The sequence below is a fragment of the Pseudorasbora parva genome, chromosome 14, assembly GCF_024679245.1.
Source record: "Pseudorasbora parva isolate DD20220531a chromosome 14, ASM2467924v1, whole genome shotgun sequence".
Taxonomy (NCBI): domain Eukaryota; kingdom Metazoa; phylum Chordata; class Actinopteri; order Cypriniformes; family Gobionidae; genus Pseudorasbora; species Pseudorasbora parva.
In genome coordinates, this window is record NC_090185.1 from 6,413,679 (window position 1) to 6,437,739 (window position 24,061).

The following is a 24,061-nucleotide window of genomic DNA, read 5'->3' on the forward strand; positions in this document are numbered from 1 at the left end:
GTGTTCTTAATTCAACAAATGCCTTTATTTGTTTTTCTTCATCCTTTTTCCCTAAGAATCAAGTTAATGTACCTCTGATTTGTAAGGTTAAATCAAGTTTGGAGAACAAAAAGAATAAAAGTAATCAGTGCATGTCGAAGCGTGTCAGCTTCCATAAATAACACCACATCTGTACCACACTGCTTCCTAATAAATAGTGAAAAGCAGAACTGGACCTGGGACGTCAAAACGACATGTGGAATTAGGATGCAAGAACGAATGGGAATTGAATCATGGAGTTCAACTCTTTTGAGGAAAAACTTTAGGAATCTGCAAAACATGAAATGCCAAACGGTTTCCAAACGACATATAATACTCGCTCTGAAGAGAATCGGCAGTTTTAAGTTGAGACTCGCGTAAAGAAGAGTGACAATCTTGAGCGTTAACAGACTTTACTCAACTCGACCAGCAACAATTTTGGCCCACTTTATAGTAGCTGCCAGTGAAGAATAACGACATTAGGAGGGGCTTTCTGGAAACCGCTTCAAAAGTACAATCCGCAATTGATGCAATAAGCGCACAGTTCATAAAAATAGGCTAATTTTCCAACTCCTGGAGTTGAACAGTTGAGTTCAACCGTTTTTTAATCCATTCTCACCAATCTCCAGGTCTGGCGTTAGCACTTTTAGCATAGCTTAGCATACAGCATTGAATCTAATAATACCGTTAGCATCTCACTCAAAAAAATGACCAAAGAGTTTCAGTATTTTTCCTATTTGAAACTTGACTCTTCTGTCTTTTCATCGTGTACTAAGACCGACGGAAAATGAAAAGTTGTGATTTTCTAGACCAATATGGCTATAATCAAGGCTAACTTCCGCCAACATAACCAACGTGAAAACCTGCTTGCACACATGGTCAGAAACCACATTTATGAGATTTGATTTAGAAGATATTTACTTTGGTGCAGATCCTGAATCGCATGTATTTGAATCAAAATACACTGAAGATTAGGTTGTCATGTGGGTTATGTTGACGGAAGTTAGCCTGATTATTACGCAGAAATGAGAGTATAGTTCCTAGTCATATCGGCCTAAAATAAAAATAAAAAAAACTTATCACAACTTTTCCTTTTCCGTTGGTCTTCGTACACGATAGAGTCAGGTTTTAAATAGGAAAAGTATCAGTCATTTTTTAAGAAAGATAATAACGATAACGATCTCTCAATGGTCTACGCTAAACTATGCTAAAAGTGCTAACGCCAGACCTGGGGATCGGCTGAATGGATTAGAAAATGGTAAAACGCAACTGTTTAACTCTAGGGGAGTTGGAAAATTGGCCTATTTTCAAAAATAGAGGTGTGTTCCTTTAACCAACTGCAACACACTGACACTTACATGTTTGCGAAATTAAATGAACTCCGTTTGAATGATTACGGACTGTATTTTTTGAGACCAGGAAGACTTAAAAGGCTAGTGGAGATGTAGTGGATGAAACACTTGGCATTGAAATTAATGTTCTTTCTCATAAAAGCACTCAATCAATCAATCAAACAAACAAACAAACAAACTCGGTGTGATATAAAGAAAGCAAACACACTCTTGGCTCTGCTGTGCGACCCAGCTCGTATTGCGTGAAGACACGTGTGTGTGTGGCCACAGGTTAATGCTGTTTGAGCCGAGGAGCCGTGACTCTACGCAGGAAACCGTACAGAAATCCAAAATTCTGCAGGAAAACAAGAATTAAAATGGTTGTGTTATTGAGGTTATGACAAATTAATAAATACACTGGAGTTCAAAAGTTTTTGATCGGTAAGATTTTTAGTTTTTAGAAGAAGTTTTTTAAATTACATTTAAAACGGTTATTTCACATTTTAATAATATTTCACAATATTACAGCTGTTTTGTTTGTTTTTATTTTTAATAAAATAAATGCAGCTTTGGTGAGCATAAGAGGCTTCTTCTAAAAAACATTTAAAATCTTAACAATCAGAAACTTTCGAATATCAGTGTATATGATATATCAGTAATGACAAATATGTATTAATAAATCATATGTATATGGTTATTACAGTAATGACAAAGATATGTATTTTTTTCTATACAAAACCATTAAACATATTTCCATTCCTTGACCCCCTTTCGCCTTCAGAACTGCCTTAATTCTACGTGGCATTGATTCAACAAGGTGCTCAAAGCATTCTTTAGAAACGTTGGCCCATATTGATAGGAGAGCATCTTGCAGTTGATGGAGATTTGTCGGATGCACATCCAGGGCACGAAGCTCCCGTTCCACCACATCCCAAAGATGCTCTATTGGGTTGAGATCTGGTGACTGTGGCGGCCATTTTAGTACAGTCAACTCATTGTCATGTTCAAGAAACCAATTTGAAATGATTCGAGCTTTGTGACATGGTGCATTATCCTGCTGGAAGTAGCCATCAGAGGATGGGTACATGGTGGTCACAAAGGGATGGACATGGTCCGAAACAATGCTCAGGTAGGCCGTGGGATTTGAACAATGCCCAATTGGCACTAAGGGGCCTAAAGTGTGCCAAGAAAACATCCCCACACCATTACACCACCACCCCCAGCCTGCACAGTGGTAACAAGGCATGATGGATCCATGTTCTCCTTCTGTTTACGCCAAATTCTGACTCTACCATCTGAATGTCTCAAAAGAAATCGAGACTCATCAGACCAGGCAAAAATTTTCCAGTCTTCAACTGTCCAATTTTGTTGAGCTTGTGCAAATTGTAGCCTCTTTTTCCTATTTGTAGTGGAGATGAGTGGTACCCGGTGGGGTCTTCTGCTGTTGTAACCCATCCGCCTCAAGGTTGTGCGTGTTGTGGCTTCACTAATGCTTTTCTGCATACCCTGGTTGTAATGAGTGGTTATTTCAGTCAAAGTTGCTCTTCTATCAGCTTAAATCAGTCGGCCCATTCTCCTCTGACCTCGAGCATCATCAAGGCATTTTCTCCCACAGGACTGCTGCATACTGGATGTTTTTCCCTTTTCACACCATTCTTTGTAAACCCTAGAAATGGTTGTGTGTGAAAATCCCAGTAACTGAGCTGATTGTGAAATACTCAGACCGGCCCGTCTGGCACCAACAACCATGCCACGCTCAAAATTGCTTAAATCACCTTTCTTTCCCATTCCGACATTCGAACATTTGGAGTTCAGGATATTGTTTTGACCAGGACCACACCCCTAAATGCATTGAAGCAACTGCCATGTGATTGATTTGGTGGATTAGATAATTGCATTAATGAGAAATTGAACAGGCGTTCCTAATAATCCTTTTGATATTATATATATATATATATATATATATATATATATATATATATACACACACACACACACACACACACACACACACACACACAATTATATAGTGCATTGCAAATTCACTGCGCATGACATTTTCTGAATACTGAATACTAATCTTACCTGTACAGCCAAATACAGCACTCCAAGATAAGATGCGATACAGGCGGCTAGCAGCAGGTCAAAGATCGCTGGTTTTACCCTGGATTGTGTCAAATGCAACAACATTATTATTTAAACAGCATATTTTACATATATTATTATATTTTAATATAGGGTTAAAACCATTTCTAACCCTGGGTTAAGCAACATTTCACACTTGTGAAGCTGAATGGGGGTCAGTTATTAAGGTTATTAAACCTTAATAAATATGATAATTAAAATGTCATCTTTTTTTAATTACTAAACCAGGTTTAAGAATGAAATGCATCATAATAATAATGTTTAATAATTCTGGATTAACAATGCAAACCGTAAAGGGATAGTTCACCCAAAAATGAACATGCTGTCATCATTTACTCTCCCTCAAGTTTTTTCAAACATGTGTGAATGTCTTTCTTCTGCCGAACACAAAGGGTGATATTTTGAAGAATATGTGTATACCCACAACTCTTTGGTTACAATCATTTTTCAAAATATCTCCCTTTGTGTCATGTTTGATTCATCACCTGCAGCTCAATCTAGCAAAGACTGAGCTGCTTGTTTTCCCTGCTAACCCCACCATACAACATGATTTTACCATCCAGCTAGGTTCATCTTTGATTACTCCTTCAGGGTCGGTCAGAAATCTTGGAGTAATCTTTGATGACCAGCTGTCCTTCAAAGACCACATCTCGAAGACGGCTCGGTCATGCAGGTTTGCATTGCACAACATCAGGAAAATCAGACCGTTCCTTACGGAGCATGCAACACAGCTTCTTGTCCAAGCCCTGGTCATTTCTAGACTTGACTATTGCAATGCGCTTCTGGCTGGACTTCCATCTTGTGCAATCAAAACGCTGCAAATGATCCAGAACGCTGCAGCACGTCTTGTATTCAATGAGCCCAAAAGGGCTCATGTCACACCTCTATTAATTTCCCTGCATTGGCTACCACTCGCTGCCCGGATCAAATTCAAAGCCCTGACTCTTGCTCATGGATCTTCCACAAGCGCAGCACCCGCATACTTCGACTCACTCCTACGAGTCTACACACCCACCAGAAGCCTTCGCTCAGCTAATGAACGAAGGTTTGTGGTACCATCACAGAGAGGCATGAAATCCCTCTCTAGAACTTTTTCTTTCATTGTTCCTGGTTGGTGGAACGATCTTCCGTCCTCCATACGCACAACAGAATCACTCACTTCATTCAAAAGACTCATCTCTTCCATGAGCACTTAATCTTACATTAAAAAAATAAATAAATAATAATAATTTCCCCCTCTATTTCTCCTTTCTTCTTTCCTTTTCTGGTCTTTGCTACTCTGAGCAGTGTACAAATCTTGGTATTTAGGGCACTTTTTGTGTTTCGTTGCCTCTTCTTGACGGATCGCTTCCTGTTCTCCTGAGTTGTAAGTCGCTTTGGATAAAAGCGTCTGCTAAATGCATAAATGTAAATGTTTGGGTGAACTATCCCTTTAAAAGTTGAATAAGCTTAAATCAATGCACACTCATTAAATCATCGACAGTCTCACCTGTAAGCATTCATGGTCTGCTTAAGTTGGTCATAAAAGACAAATTCAGGGTCCCTGTCAAAAAATAAAACATTATCATTAACGCTTTCCCTGCCAGTGTTTTAAAAAAAAGTTTCCAGCCACCACCAGTTTTTTTTATTCTAGCTTCATGCATTCCTTCTTTATCAACACTTGGATAAGTTTCATAAAAAAAGCAACATTGTGAACAAAAAGCTGAGAAAATCACGTTTTTGTGAAAGACTGTATCCAGATCAGATCGAGAGATTATCAAACACAGATGGAGGAGATGAGTCCATCAACACCCCTAATGCTTCAGTCCTGTAGCTCCACATCTCATTCAGTAACATTAGATAGTTTTGATTTATATGATCTTTAAAGTTCTTTGCGTGGTGTGCTGGGGAGAGGGTGCAAGTACGGGAGATCGAAACAGACTCGATAAACTTATCAAGAAAGCTGGCTTCATTGCAGGAACTGAATTTAATACTGTACAGGTGGTGGCGGAGCGACGAATACTCTCTAAGCTGAGATCGATAATGTAACTCCTCACATCCACTACACACTCTTGGGGTGCTTAACACCCGCACCTTCAATCATAGACTGATTGCACTAAAATGCAAGTCTGAGCGTAGGAGGAAGTCCTTTCTATCGACTACTATTAGATTATTTAATGTGCTATGAATATTATAGGATTGATTATTGGAATTACATAGGGTATTAACGTGTATATTAGTGTTAATTTTTTATTGCATTTATGTAAATTTTTAGGTGGGAATATTTCTTTTAATGGTTTTGGATCGTAGATTGTAAAAGACTTGAGAGTGGTGTTGTGTACTTTTGAGTGTTGAAGCTGCCGTGACGATATAATTTTCTGTAAAGGATTAATAAAGTATCAATCAAATCAATCAATGTTTAATGATCACGTTATTTGTCATATAATAATAATAATTCATTACATTTATATATCGCTTTTCTAGGCACTCATAGTGCTTTACATAGAAGGGGGAATCTCCTCAACCACCACCAATATTGCCATATTGCGCCAGAACGCCCACCACACACGAGCTGATTGGTGGAGAGGAGACCGAGTGATGAAGCCAATCAGGAGAGGGGGATGATTAGGAGGCCATGATGGACAGAGGCCGATGGGCAAATTTGGGATTTTTAACGACCACAGAGAGTCGGGACCTCGGTTTAACGTCTCATCCGAAAGACGGATATGCATATGATTACATGCGATCGCTAGGTTTTTTGGCATCTTCCTCGCGTGTGTTTTGATTAGGAGATTCAGTATTCATTCAGAAGATGTGTTATAGCGCCCCCTAGCGTCTGACAGTGAAAACATGGAAACCCGGAAAATTCTGCATTAGCCGTTGAAAGAGTTAACCTTTGAACATTTATTTTAGATCAACACAAACACGGAGGGCTGCTGTGGTGCTCTCACCTTTTATCGGCTCGGACCAAATGCCTCTTGACGTCCTTCAGATAGCGGTTCATGTAATACTCCAGTGTGTTAACGATGCTGCTGTCTTTATCCAGCAGCTGGGCGGCTCGCGGCTGTGCCGTCAGCCAGTCCACCAATGACGCCAGCTGATCCTCCTGCACCTGCTGTTGGGAAAGCAGACACGCACTTAAAGGGTTAGTTCACCCAAAAATAACAAAAACTGCGACTTTATTCAGCATCGTCTTCTCTTCCGCATTTGTTTTCCTAAAGATTCGAAAGGTTATGAATCAGTGAATTGATTCATGATTCGTATCGCCGATGTCATGTGATTTCAGCAGTTTGACACGCGATCCAAATCATGAATCAATTCACTGATTCATAACCTTTCGAATCTTTAGGAAAACAAATGCGGAAGAGAAGACGATGCTGAATAAAGTCGTAGTTTTTGTTATTTTTTGACCAAAATGTATTTTGGATGCTTCAAGAGACTCTAATTAACCCACTGATGTCTCATATGGACTACTGTGATGATGTTTCCCTTTCTGGACATGGACAGTATAGTGTGCATACACTTGCATACGCTCTCGGACTAAATATAAAATATCTTAAACTGTGTCTGAAGATGAACGGACAATAGGGTCATTAATGACATCAATTTGATTTTTGGGTGAACGAACCCTTTAAACAAAAACCAACAAACACCAGGAACAACACATCAAGTTTACAGCGACAAGTCTTCACTGAAAGCAAAACTGCTTATGTCTTTTGAAGATGGGCTCTACTAGATCATGTTTTCCTGCTTGAATGTTGATTATTCCTCATATTCTCCAGGGTTGCATCTCCTCTCTTCCCAGTCTGTCAGTAACGGCTCTGTTTAGTTTACATTTATGCATTTAGCAGACACTTTTATCCAAAGTGACTTAGCATTCAAGGTACGCATTTACGTTTTGTCAGTTCTTGCTTTCCCTGGGAATTGAGCCCATGACCCAGGGCCGGCTCTAGCTCTTTGGTTGCCCTAGGCGAGATGGAGTTCACTCACTTTTATAGTCTCTGTTCTAATTCAGCACGTCTGTTTTCCTAGGCCTACCCCTAACCGAGAAGCACTTATTATTAAACACGTTCGACGCTTTATTTCCACTTTTCAAACATTTTCTCACTTTTTATTGAAAATAAATGCCTTTCCGATCTGATATGTGATGGGAAAAGGGAATAGAGCGAGTGTGGTAAAAGGCAAGATCGAACTTCTGATTGATCTACATCAAATCTTTATGCCATGCGTCTTACCACTACACTACAGCCACTGTAAAGATTTTAGTGAACACAGCATATTTGTGTTTAATGTAAATAATATGGTATCTATCGTTAGGCTGCTCCAGTAAAACAAAACAAAACGAGAGGCCGTATTTATTTCCTTCCGACGCCCACGTAGAGAGCGTTATCCATATTCATAACGAACTGGACTTTTGATATTTAAATGACATCCATGTAGGTTATTGTAGATTATTGTCAGTGAAGTTATGTTTGCAATACGTATAGTAATTATGTAGAAAACTAGCAAGTGATAGCTTGGTGACAATGTTAATAATATTTATAAAATAAATATTAGTTGATAAGATTGCTACTAACTAATTTTTTGTTTTGTTTGACAACTTATTGGCTGAGATAAGAAGACTAACCTCTATACTGGGCTTTCTTTCGATTTTCTTCCTTTCTCTTTTTCTCTTTTCCCGTCCCTGTGCACCCGCGGGGTTTAGACTCTTCCAGCGTGTTAGGGAAATGCCCCGCCCCTTACCATAACCGCCAGTTAAAACCAAGCGGCAACCGCCCCCAGTTTCTGTTGAAGCCAATACAGAAGTGACTTAAACTGCATTTAATCAACTGGCCACTAGAGCGGCTCTAGAAGGAGCAGAATCTCATTGAGCCTCATGTTAAAATGCCCGACTTTACAGCAGAAAAAAACATGTTTACAGTCTGGTACAAATTATGGTTTTGGTCTATACGGCTAATTTTGCTCTTCATGACGACTGTGATGGGGGTGAATTTTTAACTCATTTAATTACATTATATAAAGCCTTAAAGTTCTGCATAATTAAGGGGCGTGGCCACTGAGTGACAGATGGATAGCCGTTTGTCTGATGTCTGTTAGTCACCTTAGCTCCGCCCACATCCCGCCTCTTTGCCCATTTTCTGTTATCTAGGAGTGATACGCACTGACAAGATGGCAATGGCCGACTTTACACTTAAGAACTGCTCTTCAGAAACGTATGGGTGACGTCACGGACACTACTTCCATATTTTTTTTACTGTCTATGGTTTCAACACACAACTAACTAATTCAACCGGGCCCTGCACCCTTTATACATATTAATTATTATAATGAAGAATATTGTGACATGTTTGTTCCCAGAAGAAAATCAAACACTGACACTGATATGGAGAATGGGCAGCAAAATTTGGGGCGTCCATCTTCTCATACTCACCATCTGTTCGGTGAAGATCTCCAGGTCTCCGCCGGCTCCCTGGGTGACATATGACAATTATTACACTATTAAGAGCTACATTTTGAGCTTCATGATAAAAATTGTAAAGCTGCACAATTAATAGAAATAAAAACTAAATTCTTATATGCTTAGTGTGATTAATCAATAACAAAGGTTACAATTTAACCAAATAAATACTGTGTGAAAAAAAAAACAAATCACAGTTGCACTATAAAATAACAATATTTTTAGTTGTATTGTAATAACATAATTATTTATTATTTATAACAGTAAAAATTATTAAACTACTACAATAGTAGTATTGTTATTTAGTACAAATTACAAAATACATAATAAATGTAATATATAATAATAATAATAATAATATTTTATTTATATAATAATTAAATTATTTATTATTATATAAAATAACTAATAAATACCTCATTTAAAAACACATTATAAACTGCAATCTTTATAAAAATATTATTTCGATTAATATTGCTATGTAGCAATAATAATAAAATAATCGAATAAATGTAATAAGGTTTATATATTTTATATATATATATATATATATATATATATATATATATATATATATATATATATATATATAAATGATAAAAACAATGACCCCTCTAAAAAAACACAAACATTATAAATCACAATTTATCACAAAAAAATGTAATTAGTTAAATCGTAATTAAATAATTAAATTGCAATTAGCATTCGATTTTCAAAGCTGAAGTGGTAAAAAAAACTAAAAAAACATTATATTTTCTAATGTAGCTCTACCCAATAGTCATATAATTTCTAAATATTTAATATTGTCATCAAATTACTGTACATACATATTAATAATTAATAAAGGCCCCATTACCTTCTCTGTCAGGTTGTATATGACTCTCGCCAGCGTTTCTGCGATGAGTTTAGTGTTGCGACTAAGTTTGGTTAGATCCACGTGAGGCCTACGAGAAAAACGGAAACGAAACAAAGATATCTTTAAAGACAGGAACCAGTCAGCAGCGAGGGAGGGATCTAAGGGTCGTGGCTAAGATGGGGCGACAGAGAGAGAGCACCAATCATCACCCACCCAGCGGTGGCCTCTCCCGCCCCGTCCAGAGAGGACGACACTGACCGCATGTCCATGATGGAGTGGCGTGCGGGGCTGCGGTGGCTCTCCAGGTGGGACAGGGTGAAGGCGGGCAGGCGGCGGATGCCGAATCGCTCGTGTTCCCATGCCAGAGTGTCGTCGGCCAGGTTAATCTTCTTGTGGACCATTGAGAACTTCAGCTCGGGGTGCTGATGGGCCGCCACCTAATAATGAGAGATAACTTCGTTTGACATTACGAGGAGCAAACAACGAACCTTTTATTTCTCAACAGCGAGCGGCTAGTCTTACGGTCTCCAGCTCTTTGAGCAGGGTGTGCTGTGGGCTTCCCTCTTTTGGGGGCTTGGACACATGGAGGTGAAGGTTGTCGCTGTTACCCAGAGTGTCCAGACACAAAACAAACGCCACGTTGTCCTGGAGCAGACTGGAATCTGAAAGACAAGAGGTCATATAAATTCTTTTAACGTATGATATTGCTTTTCCCCCCTTCATTTAAATTAGTTTTAAACGGCTTGTGTTTTGATGATTATCATTGTTATTATTACTAAACAATATTGCAGCCCCATACCGGCAAACTGCGAAAAAACACTGTGTATTCTGACAGCTTTCTATCAGAACCAGCATTAACTACTTGAGCAGTTTGAGCTCCAGTAGCTCGTCTGTTTGATCGGACCACACGGGCCAGCCTTCACTCCCCACGTCCATCAATGAGCCTTGGCCGCCCATGACCCTGTGGCCGGTTCTCCACTGTTCCTTCCTTGGAGCACTTTTGATAGATACTGACCACTGCAGACCGGGAACAGCCCACAAGAGCTGCAGTTTTGGAGATGCTCTGACCCAGTCGTCTAGCCGTCACAATCTGGCCCTTGTCAAACTCGCTCAAATCCTTACGCTTGCCCATTTTTCCTGCTTCCAACACATCAACTTTGAGGACAAAATGTTCACTTGCTCCCTAATATATCCCACCCACTAACAGGTTCCATGATGAAGAGATCATCAGTGTTATTCACCTCATAATGTTACCTGATCTGTCTATATTTATATGCATTTCGATATGCAAAATGTTTTACTGGGCAAACTAAATACCATATTTTACTATTAATATTAATACAACATATCAAATCATCATACTACTCATTATAACAGCTAGGGATGCACCGATACGATACTCGGGATCGGCATCGGCTCCGATCTGCCATTATTTGCCGGATCCGGTATCGGACAGACAGGACCGATCCAAATTCGATACTGTGCGCATAATATTGTGTGTTATTGTTAAGCCCCAGCGCCCCGCAAAAGGCACAAAAACCTTATAAAGCATCAACGATTCGTGCACTATATTATAAGTGTTCTGAAGCCATTCCATCGTTTAATGCGAGTACAGATTAGTTCACGTCAATGCTTCCCTCCACTGCGGCTGTCAGTCACTCTCCATTCAGCTTTAAACTGTCGCGTTCGGTTACGACACTCAACACGATGAAACTTTCCAAGATTATTTATTGTTTCTGTTATTATGCTTGATCTGTAGATAACGCTCTAACGTTATGGTTTCTCAAAAAAATGGCTATCTGCTGCCGTTTATTGCTGTAAACCGTGTTACTTTCTACCGGGTGTCAGTTAGATCAAGCTGTGAGCGTCTATGGCTGTGAGCATGTGACTCCGTGTTGCTTCAAGCGCATCATCCTGCGCACAGGATGCGCATAAGAGCTTTGTTCCGCTCTGTATTATGACACTGTTGCGCTATGAAAGCCTTATTAAAGGGGGGGGTGAAACACTCAGTTTCAGTCATTGTCATGTCAATCTTGAGTACCTATAGAGTAGCATTGCATCCTGCATATCTCCGAAAAGTCTTTATTTTTTTAATAATTATATAAGAAAGATGCGCTGTTCCGAGTCTTTCCGAAAAAAGCCGAGCGGGTGGGGGCGTATCGTGTGAGCGGAGCTAAATAATGACGTGCGCGCGCTGCTGTTGTGTTGAGTGCGTCGTAAAGCTGTGTCATCCCTAACAGCGGGAAAAACTTTATTCAAAATAAAAATATGGCTTTTAATCAGATACAGCCATACATCTATGATTAGGGGTGTGCACGAATATTCGAATAGTCGAATATTCGATCTGTAATTAACATTCGAAAACTAAAAATACTATTCGAATTTTATTTTGTTAATTGGCTGGCAGTAAATGCAGTTGTAGCAGATATCAAGTGGTACCCTCAGGACAGAAGGACAGCCAAACATGGATGAGATGAAGGACGTGCATTTATTTACTTTAAAGAAAAACTAGGTTGGAGCAAAATTAGAAAACACACACACACTGGAAGGCCTACTGTTTCACTCCGCACTTCCCCCGCTGCATTCAGTCAGACTGAGCGCGAACGCTTAAAGGGGAAGCGGATAACGCATCCTAAGGTGCGCCACTAATTAAGGCCCCACCTACAACAATTGGTAGGAACTCCCGACTGGAACCATTGAAAATTAAACATAAATAACAATGAAAGGGTAACATTAAGTTGTGATGAAGTTAAAACATTTACAAAAATATTTATTTCAACACAAATAAGTTAAGGTAAAATAAAATAATAAAAGTAGGATGACATAAAATAAAAAGTCACAAGCAACTGGCTACACAGTGCATCCATGAGAAATCCCTCTAAATCTCGCAGTTATATCTCAATCCACTGGTTGGCGTTGTGGAGCAGGTTAATAATTTAAGTGCATTTGATCACAATGTCGTCGTCTGCCTCGCAATGTTTGGAATTAACGTTACTTCGATGAAAATTGAAAATGCTGTTTGCACTATGATGAAAATGCACAAAATGGAGTTACTTTTGATGAAATCAATTACTGAAACTGAGTTATAATGATATCACCACCACAAACGAGAATCACATGAAATCCAAACACCAGTGGAATGAGCGATCACTGCTCAGGAGTGCAGGTAAGCTCATCTGTACCCCGAGTGCGAGTGAGATAACTTATGATAGCAAAATGATCTCGAGACAAATGCTTCCTTTAAAGTTCTTTGAGGGTTTATGAACAGAAAATACAAAGTTCTTCACTCAGACTTCACTTAACCGATATCTTTGTCTCCGCAACGCCTGTCAGTGGCGCATTTTCTCACCCGAGAATAATATCATAATCCAATAATATTATAGTTTATCCCTACATGAAAATGTGAAACAATACAAAGTAAACACATCAGCCATATCAAACACACACACACACACACACACAGGTCGGTAGGCTATAGCCTATTGACGTTTGTGTGTGTGTGTACGTCACGCTAACTGACGCGCTCTGTGCTCGTGCTCCTTGAGCTTATAATGCTTTTGTTCTTTAGGCATTTTTTTACACACTGTTTAATGTTTTAAAAACCTTAAGATATAACGTAAGCGTGTTGTGTACATTGCCTAATCATAAGCTTGTTCAGAAATGGTGACGACATGTTTAGAGAAAAAAAGAAAGAAACATCTCTCATTTTCTCAAAATACCTAATTTAAATAAACGAATATTCGAATATTCGATTTTTATGAGCCCAAATATTCGAATACAATATTTTGGGAAAATGCCCATCCCTATCTATGATCCGGAATCAGACCCAGAGGCTGCAGTTGAACAGGAGCAGCAGCAAAAACGACTAGAGCAGGACGTCTCTATGTGGTACAAGTTATACACTAACTATATAATATGCTTAGCGGCTTGTGTTATTTACATATTTATACTTGAATTATATCGTCGTATTTTTGTCTTTGAAGGTGTACATGTGGGAAGTGCAGTTGTGCACGTGTGTGTGTGTGTTTACGCGTGGTTTGTGTAGACAATTGTAACGTTATTAAGCGGACTGGTTTTGCACGGCAGGCTTAGTTAGTGTTTCCTCATAGAAAGACACAGAATAGTAGCGCATTTGAATGAAGAAGCGCGCTTATTTAGTTCAACATATTTCCCCACTCTTTGTGTATTGTTGTTTGGAGTGCTTTTACAATACACAAACATAAAGTTACACATATAGTGGCCAGCTAAACAAATGTACACGCACTACACATCGCATGCTCCATTGATCAATTTCTATATATAGTAATATATATAGTAACTAAACGTGATCATGTTTGGGCTACTTGATGAGCATAGGCAAAAACACAGACATTTGAAGCACTCTTACTCACAGCCTGCGGTACTAACGTTGGGACCTTTATCGTTGGGACTGCTCCATCCTTCAGCATTAGGCGATCGGAAAATCCGGCGTCGAGCTGGGCCTTGTTTATGAAACAGTCGGCACCGAAATGCAGCGAACAGATATAAACATTCGCGCAACTCAGTTGCTGATCCGGAAAAGCAAATTCCATCCACTGTTGCCTTACCGCGGGGTTTGGGGGAATCTGTGCAGGACTGTCTTGGTCTGGCAACCAAAAACGCACTTTTTGATGTCATTGTTAATTGTGCACATTACCTGTGCAGCGCAGCCTACGAGCCAGCGCTTTGATGGGCGTAGCCTGTTACTTTCGCTCTCTCCCTCTCTCTCTCTTACGCGCTTCCGGTAGAATTGTCCGTAAGGCCCATACAAGGAAATTCCGCCCCCATTAACGTCAATGGGGACGCATGATCTCAAAAAACTTGCCGAAACTTATGGCTAACCGGAAGTAGTATTTTTGACAAAGAAATACTCCCATCAAACGTCCACCTTAACTTTTGAAACTTTGTCTATGTTTAGTATGGGATTCCAAGTCTTTAACAGTGTAAAAAGATCAGTATGCATGAAACAGCATTTCACCCCCCCTTTAATAGCCTTTCTTGTTCTGCTCTATCTATATGTTGCTGCCTCATTAAAAATATGCACTATACATTTAAAATAAATGCAATTTCTTAGTATATAGGCCCTATTTCTATAAATATATTTACTTACAGCTACACTTATTCACTTTTGTGGTTTCCTTTATTTTTTCCCAACTAAATGTTTAGATTTTATACAATTATTGTGCACTCGTCATTTTATAACTTTTGCTGCTGTATTATTCACTAATCTAATTTATTCAATTCTACACACTAAGGCTTAGAAATTCTACATAGACAAAACTGCATTGGTATCGGATCGGTTTTGTATCGGTATCGACCGATATTCAACATTTTTAATATCGGATCGGATCGGTTCTGGAAAAATGGTATCGGTGCATCCCTAATAACAGCATTCTACTTGCAACTATATTAAATAATCATAATACTTATTTTAATACAGCACTTCATTTAAACTATATTTGCTGTGCATGTTGATCATTTTAAATGGCAAAAGCGAGATCAATTCCCGTCCTGTGTAGGTCGTGAGGCCACTTTCGCACCTGTGTGATCCAGATTGTCCTCCAGCCAGCGCTTAGTGCCTTGGTAGTTAAACTTCCCGCCTCCCGACAAGAAAAACAGCAGGTTGTATCTATAAAAAAAACATGTTTTTGTAAAGCACGCAGACAGAAATCTGTTTCAAGCATCTGTTTTCCTAAACAAAGCTTGAGTGTTACCCTGCATGCGTCCTCTTGTAGGAGTAGAGTCTGGAAAACAGTCGTGCGAGCTCTAGGAGCATGGCCACCCCGCTGCCATTCGAGTCTGCGCCGTAGGACAGCCACTGGAACAAAACACACGCTCAATATCGCAACGATAACCCAGAGCGATATAGAGATCGGCACGAGGTCCTTACCGGAGCAACACCGAAAGAGTCATAGTGAGCAACCAGGACGATAGTGGGCAGGTCTTCTCCGCCGGAACCTGCGAGACGCCCCTGAGGACATAAATCAGAGATTATATAATATACACGCTTTGCTATTTGTGAGCATATAAAAAAGGCAACTAGATAGTATCAAAGCCACATCGAGGGATATTTCTGCCATATCTCACTTTTAAAGTCGGCAGCTGTGTAACACAAGGTCAAATTTACACTTGTATTTTTATTTATTATTAATATTAATATCCACGCGCTCGCGCCACAACACCGCAAACGTCATGATGCTCTAGTGAAGGCGCTGGAGATTAATATTTTGTAAATAAATTGGTAAATGGGTTTCTTTGCACGTCGTGTCATAAAATTGAGGCCACTTGAGTCACACGGGTGACTTTAATTATGTCTTTAGGTGGTCTTGACCATAGATATCCATAATAAGGGCTAGAGTCACCATCGTCATCACCGGCGGCCATCTTGTCACAGGCAAGCTTTCTGTCGGGCTCTGTGTAACCTGATGTAAAATGAGTTATCTGTACGAACATAAATACTCTTATCTCGCTGAAATCTCAATGGATTTACAAATGGTTTGGTTTCTTACAGACGTTATTAACATGGCTACAAATCTGGATGCTTTAACACGTTGAAATTGCAGCTTTTCGTTTAGATTAACGACTTAATCGTGCAGCTTGTGTATCACGGCTATAACTTACACGCACTTTATCAAGGCTGAGACCACAATCGAGCTGTTCAATTATATAGGTTTTATTGACACCAATACCGATTTTATGACAACCAATCTTTTGTCTAGTTAAAATAAACTTAGTTTGCATGTTTTGCATGTAATCGCATTGTTTGTTTAATTTTTTAATACCTTGTGTTTGTGTATATTCATTGTTTGTGTTACTTTCATATTGAAGTCCATGGTTATAATTATTCATAAGTATGTAGTGTCATAACTACATGTCTGACGTTTATAACAAACAAAACAGTTTAAAAATCGGTTGAAATTTGAGCAAGTTATGGTTATTTAAGTATATGCACCATTAAAACACACTGTTACGAGTAAGCGAGCTGCCTGTGACAAGATGGCCGCCAGTTGCGGGCGGCGACCTCCATTGGCCAACAGCGCGGACGAGACATCTAGCCTTTATTATGGATATCTATGGTCTTGACTACAACCAAGACATTGTGGGGTTGAAATCAAGACAAGACCAAGACAAGAACAAACCCGCACTCCTTTAGTTTATCTAAAAGATCCATATCTACTGTCTGAGAAACGTCTCATATTTAATGAATAAATACAATTGACACTTCGCTAAGCCACGCCCTCCTTAGTTACTGTTGCTATGACCTTTCTCGTCTGGCACGTCTAATACAGTATGCTTCCACAGGTGTCAGACATTTCCAAGGCAATAATTAGTCATTTTTGATGAACAGAAGAAATATCTGAGAGAACAATTCAAAAGAAACTGCAGTATGGATTCGTGGGATACATTCACGACATACTACGCAAACGATTAGAGAATAATTTCATTAAAATTGAAGCTAAATCATATAGTCCCAGCGCAATCAGCAGCCGCCTAATGTATGTTTATGCACAGCAGGATTGTGGAATAAACACAAGCCTGACCACTTTGCAATTATTCGTCCGCTTATATTTAGCGCGCCAGACTTGTGCTAACTTTGTGGTCTAATCTATGCCTTGGACCAGAGATACTGACCTGAGCCATTCATCAAAAAACTCACCTTATAACTGAAAGTCACCGTCTCAAACATGATGGGTTTTATTAATTTTATAAACACAGCCACTGCAACCATCCTTATGATGGTCTTAATTTGCAAACAATTCGTCTAAACAAACTATGATACGAAACTAATAAATAAAGCTACAAGACAAGTCCTTTTTATAGTTTATATACTGCATCATATGATGAAATAATTTGCATCAATCAAAAGCCTCATGTTGCTTCAGTTAGTTGGATCAAATGTAGGTGTTTTTGTAAATCCTGTCGACATTTAGTTGTGAACGTGGCCTCACACACTGCTTAATTCACGCCTGGCATTTCTCACCTTGGGTTTTAGATTTAGGGAAAGAAAAAAATTCCACCCTTCGTCCAAACTTTTAGGATCGGTTTCAGATTTGCACAATCCATACGCACGATGCTTCGGCATGTTTCCCTTGCTCGACAGCTTGACGGACCTTCCGCACCTAGTAACGGTTGCTAAGCCACGATTGGCCTATGGCGTTTTTTGGGCGTGGCTTAGCGAAGGGTCAATTAGACTAGTAGGACACTATAGCGCCGTTACCAATCAAATCACTGACAACACAATTCAAAGCACAGAAGAATTTGTACAATTAAACCTGCATAAATAATGTTACGATTAATTTAACATTAACATTATTGAACAGTCACGGAATCATTTATTCAACCGATTTGTTAAAAGCAGCCGATTCGTTTAATAACAAAACATTGCAGAATTAGCAAGACAGTTTAAAATTTGTAATTTAATATTAACTTCTGGTTTATTTAACGTTTGTATAAATCATTTGCAATCACGCTTATATTCATCAAAACAACTCTTGCTCTTGTGATATTGCTTAATTATATTCCATGTTACATAAAAAACTAAATCTCAGAATTTTGTGTACTGTAAAAAATTATTTAGAAAAAAAAGTTACCTGGTTGCCTTAAAATTTTGAGTTCACTGAAATTAAAATGTTGAGTTAATACAATGAACATTTTTTGAGATTCGACAACCTTTATTAAAGGGGGGGTGAAATGCTGTTTCATGCATACTGATCTTTTTACACTGTTAAAGACTTGGAATCCCATACTAAACATGGACAAAGTTTCAAAAGTTAAGGTGGACGTTTGATGGGAGTATTTCTTTGTCAAAAATACTACTTCCGGTTAGTCATAAGTTTCGGCAAGTTTTTTGAGATCATGCGTCCCCTTTGACGTTAACGGGGGGCGGAATTTCCTTGTATGGGCCTTACGGACAATTCTACCGGAAGAGCGTGAGAGAGAGAGAGGGAGAGAGCGAAAGCAACAGCCTACGCCCATCAAAGCGCTGGTTTGTAGGATGCTGGACAGGTGATGTGCACATAACAATGTCACCAAAAAAGTGCGTTTTTGGTTGCCAGACCAAGACAGTCCTGCACAGATTCCCCAAAAACCCCGCGGTAAGGCAACAGTGGATGTAATTTGCTTTTCCGGATCAGCAACTGAGTTGCGCGAATGTTTATATCTGTTCGCTGCATTTCGGTGCCGACTTGACGCCGGATTTTCCCAATCGCCTAATGCTGAAGGATGGAGCAGTCCCAACGTTAGAAGGGTGAGTGAGACTGCTTCAAATGTCTGTGTTTTTTTTAGTCCGCTTACTGTCTACACAAACCACGCGTAAACACACAAACACACGTGCACAACTGCACTTCCCACATGTACACCTTCAAAGACAAAAATACGACGATATAATTCAAGTATAAATATGTAAATAACACAAGCCGCTAAGCATATTATATAGTTAGTGTATAACTTGTACCACATAGAGACGTCCTGCTCTAGTCGTTTTTGCTGCTGCTCCTGTTCAACTGCAGCCTCTGGGTCTGATTCCGGATCATAGATGTATGGCTGTATCTGATTAAAAGCCATATTTTTATTTTGAATAAAGTTTTTTTCCCGCTGTTAGGGATGACACAGCTTTACGACGCACTCAACACAACAGCGGCGGCGTGCACACGTCATTATTTAGCTCCGCTCACACGACACGCCCCCACCCGCTCAGCTTTTTCGGAAAGACTCGGAACAGCGCATCTTTCTTATATAATTATTAAAAAAATAAAGACTTTTCGGAGATATGCAGGATGCAATGCTACTCTATAGGTACTCAAGATTGACATGACACTGACTGAAACTGAGTGTTTCACCCCCCCTTTAAAATATTATTAAAAGATTTTGTAAGCAAATTGGGTAATTGTGTGTGTTTTATTTCTGATGATGCAGTGAAACATGCCAAATAGTGCTATTTTCATGATTAATAAATTTTTTATGTGGTTCAGATACAATAATATTTTGAGTTTCTATTTATTTAACAAATTTCCTTCATTTTTATCAACTCAAATTTTTAATTTCAATAAACTTAAAATTAAGGCAACCAGGTTACTTACTTTTTTAAGTTAAACCAACAAAAACCAACCAAATTTTTTTTACAGTGTGGGCATTTTTGAGACAATGCTGCACTGATTTTGAACCCGGCAGCACAGTAACACAAGAAATCGCATTACAAAGAAGTTATTGATTGCATTTTAAGCAGTAAGTTTTAAATCAAATCACATTAATGATGTTAAATCAGATAATGCAACAGATATTCAGTGATTATCCTTGAAGTGGTCTTGAGATAAAAACCAGAGTCCTCTAAGCCTCTGAGAAGAAGACAAGACAGAGGAGAAATAGACCTTCAAAAAGACCTTCAAAAAATGGTCTTAAGACCGGTCTCAAGACCAAGACTGGTCTTGAGTACTACAACACCAATCTTTACTATCCTAAATAGACAGCAGGTTAACCTATAGTTAATTATATGTTTTAAACAACGACCAAAAAAATCGTGATTCTCAATTTATCCTGCTGTGATGCGTCCTTATTGGCCACGTTTGAACTGGATATTCAGCAAATAATGGCTTGAATTTCAGTCACAAATGTGGCTTTAGAAGACTTTTTTGTAGTCCAGAAGTTGAAGAACTACTTTTGTTTTGGTTTTCAACTTTCACTAGATGATAAAGCAGCATGATTGTTCTTCAAAACATAATTTTGGTGAGGAAGAGAGCAAGGAAGGTCATACAGGTTTGGTTCGACACCTGATGAGAGAACCTTTGTTTGTGGGTAAACTAGTCTTGCCTGGAATCAGTTATACTCGCCTCTAGACTCGTAATGGCCCAATCACTGACAGCTTTACTCTGAGCTCCACTGGTCACCATCTGAAAGCCATTGGCTGTGGCTGTGTGCAGCAGCACTGTTCAAAAACGAATACACACATTTATATAAACACATAATATATTACATTGATATGTATTTTAATATAAAACAAGAAAATATATCAAATTATTATAATCGTTCATAAAAGATTCCACTGAAATGCATATTATCGGGTACCTTCTGCAGCTGATGACGAGCCCTGCGAGGAAGAGGAGATCTGTGTCTGTGTGTAGATGGACAGCAGCTCCTCGTCCTCCAGGGCGAAATACACGGGCACGATGGTCTCGGTGGCCAACAGCTCCGGCTCCAGCTCCATGAACTGCTAAAGTGGACGAAAAGAGACCAAAAATCAGCCTCCAGGTGGAAGCATCCCACACGCGCCTCTGAGCGGGCCGCGGCCTTACCTGCACTATGTCCTGAGGCATAGTGGACATGTTCTGGGGCAGTATGATGACCACGGCTCCCGCAGACTGTCGGAGGGCTTTCTGGTATTTCTCGAAAGAGAAATCGGCGAGCCGCATCATCACGCATCGACGGCTGAGCACCTCGGCCTCCACCGAACGAGCCTCTGTGTTTAAAATGGCATTACGGGAACCTGCAAATCAATTCGGCTTATTATTAATGCATGAAAACCTTTTTTTTAACTACCCATTTTATATTGCATTTTGAACATAGATATAAATGTTAAACTTTATTTTAAAGTGACATAACTACATAGTACTGAGTAGTATTACTTATTTACATTTGGTTTGGGGTTAGTTACTTGAAATAATCCATAATTTACTGTTATTACTATAGTAAGTATGTGTAGTGATCACCTTAAAATAAAGTGTTACCAAATGTTTTTCTTCCTCCACCAAATTATATCAAATAAATATCTGAGAAGTTCATAAACACCTGAAAAACCCATTCTTAATTCATGACATCTCATGAAGATGAGATGTTTGATCAACAGAGCTGCCACAGAGACGCTTCAATAAACGAGTCATTATCCTTAACTAAGACTAAAACTATTGCCAATTGAAACATAAGAAAAACTATCATGGTATAAAATACTAAAATAGCACTGCAAATAATAACAATCATAATAATGAGTTAAGGTACCAATGTTTTGAACACATTATGGTGACACCTTGGTATTTCCTAAAGAATTAAGTATCTGACTAATGAAAATATGTTACAGTTGGAGTTGAAGCAAAACATTTACTAACTAGAAAAAGATAAAAACAAACTGAAGTAAAATAGTAAAAGTAACAAAAGCACATGTGAAAACTACTAAACATTAAACAAAAAAATTAAGCTTAAAACTATAATCATACATAAATAATACTAAATTAGCGCTGCGTCGATGTGTGTAACGCGGTAAATACCGCGATATTCAACATAGTACGACATTTAAATATAAAAGTCGGTTATTTATCCGTTGGTGTCTTTGAACCAACAACCGTTAACTCAGGAGCCCTGAAGAACATTTTGAACCCAGAAACCACGTACTGATACTGGGGTGTTGTTAACTGAAAGGTTGTAGGTTTAAACCCCAGCAGACGTTGCGTAATAAACCACTACGCCGCCGCATGAAATGAATACAAACCAAGAGATGTTAAAAGCGCATTATATGGTCATATAAAGCGTGTTGTATGGGTTTATTACCGTAGGTTTGTCCCTGCAGGTCGTACTGCTGCATGCGGTACACACTGAACTCATGCGCCGCTTCCGCGCGTAGCGGACACACCAGCACCAGAAACAGCACCAAACTCAACGGGAACGACCACTTCAGCATGTTCTCCAACACCTCGCTGGCCTCCTCGAACATGCTGGAGCCGGTTCGGTAGATTCCGGTGGAGAGAAACGGAGAAAAAGACTGAATGAATGATTGACGGCGATCGCTCGAGCTGTCAGGCGCCGCGGTGGTGAGAGTTTCAGGCAGGCGAGATCACCGGACACCTACACATCTGCATTCTGCCGTCCTGCATTGAGCCTAAATTTTAATTGATGTATAGTATGTTTACCTTTTCCATGACAGATTACGTTAAATAGACTAAGTTAAGAATTTTATATTATTTATTTTAAATAATTTGAATTCATGACATCTCGTTCGTGTGCCTCTTTTTGGCGTTGGTTGGGGTCCATCAGGGAAGTTCAAGGACTACCTCATCTGACCCTTTTCTCCCGTCAGATTTATTTATTTATTTATTTATTTATTTAGCAAACCGTACAAAATAATTTACATGTGGGTAGTGCAGTACAATTCTTAATAAATTAAAGTATAAATGACAATTTTCATTGTTTATAAACTTTCTGTCATGGTTAAAGATATTAATGTTTATAAAAGATAAAACGTTTCTGTATTTGTTGATCACAGAGTAGCTAATCAATGAGTCATTAGTGATTTTACTTTTAATTATTTTTCATTACTGTATTATCAAACTAATACTTTATTGACCAGATATCTATATAACCATTAAAGTAATTGATAATACAATTCATTAATAACAAGTTATGAATCATTTGATAATATAATGAAAAATAATTACTGTAGCCTATTATCTGTATTATTCCCCTGAACTACTGCTACTAATAATAATGTTTGTATTCAATTTTAGATTAAAAATGGCACAACAAACTGCCCTTGTGCACATCATTTTGTGTGAACATTCGCTTGGCATATCTGCTACATATACGCCGATGTCGATATATCTGCGTCAGGCTCTTATATCGGCCGATAAAATCAACACACTGATAATTCGGATAAATAAATTAGCTCTACTAATTACTCAAGTGTAACCTATAGTCACTCAGGAACTACTAGTGATGTACTAAAGATGTTTTTCCACTTTAAAATAATGCTCCAGGCTTCTAGTTCCTGCAGGGTGACTAGCACTAACACCAATAATTAGTGACGCATTTTATGACAATTGACAATTTAAGACGTTAATGTTGTGATTAGTAATTATTTTAGTATCTCTTTATCATTTGACATAGTTACCAATTAGTTCTTCTCCTTCAGTAATTATTGATTACCTAATAAGGAACTTATTCTTAGGATTTTAGTCCTAAATTCAATATTACTGATTAGTTAAGCTTGGTTCTATATTAGTTAATAGTAGTAGCTGAAGTGTTAATGTAGCATAGTTCCCTATTAATGACGGGCCATTATTCTGACGTGTGACCAACACCTCCAGGGCCCAGAATCCCCTCAGGATTCAGAGGGTTAAGATGGAAAAAAGTGGTTTCACAAATGCCAGTAATTCAAAATAAAGATTGCCATCAAAGATCACTGATAGCAAAGCGGCACGTCTCAGTTTCTCCAGATGAAGACGAAGATAAACTCACGTGTGTTTCAACAGTTTTAAGTGTTATTTTTCTCAGAAT

At 38.8% G+C, this 24,061-nt stretch overlaps 1 protein-coding gene across 2 annotated transcripts; it reads right to left on the reverse strand.

Annotated features, from left to right (window-relative positions):
* Position 1: 1 nt before the first annotated feature.
* Positions 2-22,658, reverse strand: ncln (nicalin). Of its 2 annotated transcripts, none has more exons than XM_067415319.1 (15): positions 22,340-22,658; positions 21,094-21,284; positions 20,867-21,011; positions 20,632-20,726; positions 15,696-15,776; positions 15,520-15,623; positions 15,346-15,434; positions 10,310-10,449; positions 10,046-10,224; positions 9,788-9,875; positions 8,905-8,943; positions 6,425-6,588; positions 4,984-5,037; positions 3,435-3,513; positions 2-1,704 (listed from the first exon to the last, which is right to left on the reverse strand). In XM_067415319.1, the coding sequence occupies exons 1-15, from the start codon at positions 22,500-22,502 to the stop codon at positions 1,642-1,644; spliced, it is 1,674 nt and encodes a 557-aa protein (XP_067271420.1). In that variant the 5' UTR covers positions 22,503-22,658; the 3' UTR covers positions 2-1,641. The 2 variants fall into 2 exon arrangements, with proteins under 2 accessions (XP_067271420.1, XP_067271419.1); XM_067415318.1 differs by having other exon boundaries at positions 10,001-10,224; positions 22,340-22,657.
* Positions 22,659-24,061: the final 1,403 nt, after the last annotated feature.

What these genes read in the sequence shown, in the direction of transcription:
- ncln (XM_067415318.1), bottom strand. Translation starts at nt 22,502, where the DNA reads ATGTTCGAGGAGGCCAGCGAGGTGTTGGAGAACATGCTGAAGTGGTCG. An exon ending in TACAAGAGGACGCATGCAGG is followed by an intron (nt 15,435 to 15,519) that starts GTAACACTCAAG and finishes TTTTTTTTATAG; the next exon opens with ATACAACCTGCTGTTTTTCT. An exon ending in TGCTCAAAGAGCTGGAGACC is followed by an intron (nt 10,225 to 10,309) that starts GTAAGACTAGCC and finishes TCTCATTATTAG; the next exon opens with GTGGCGGCCCATCAGCACCC.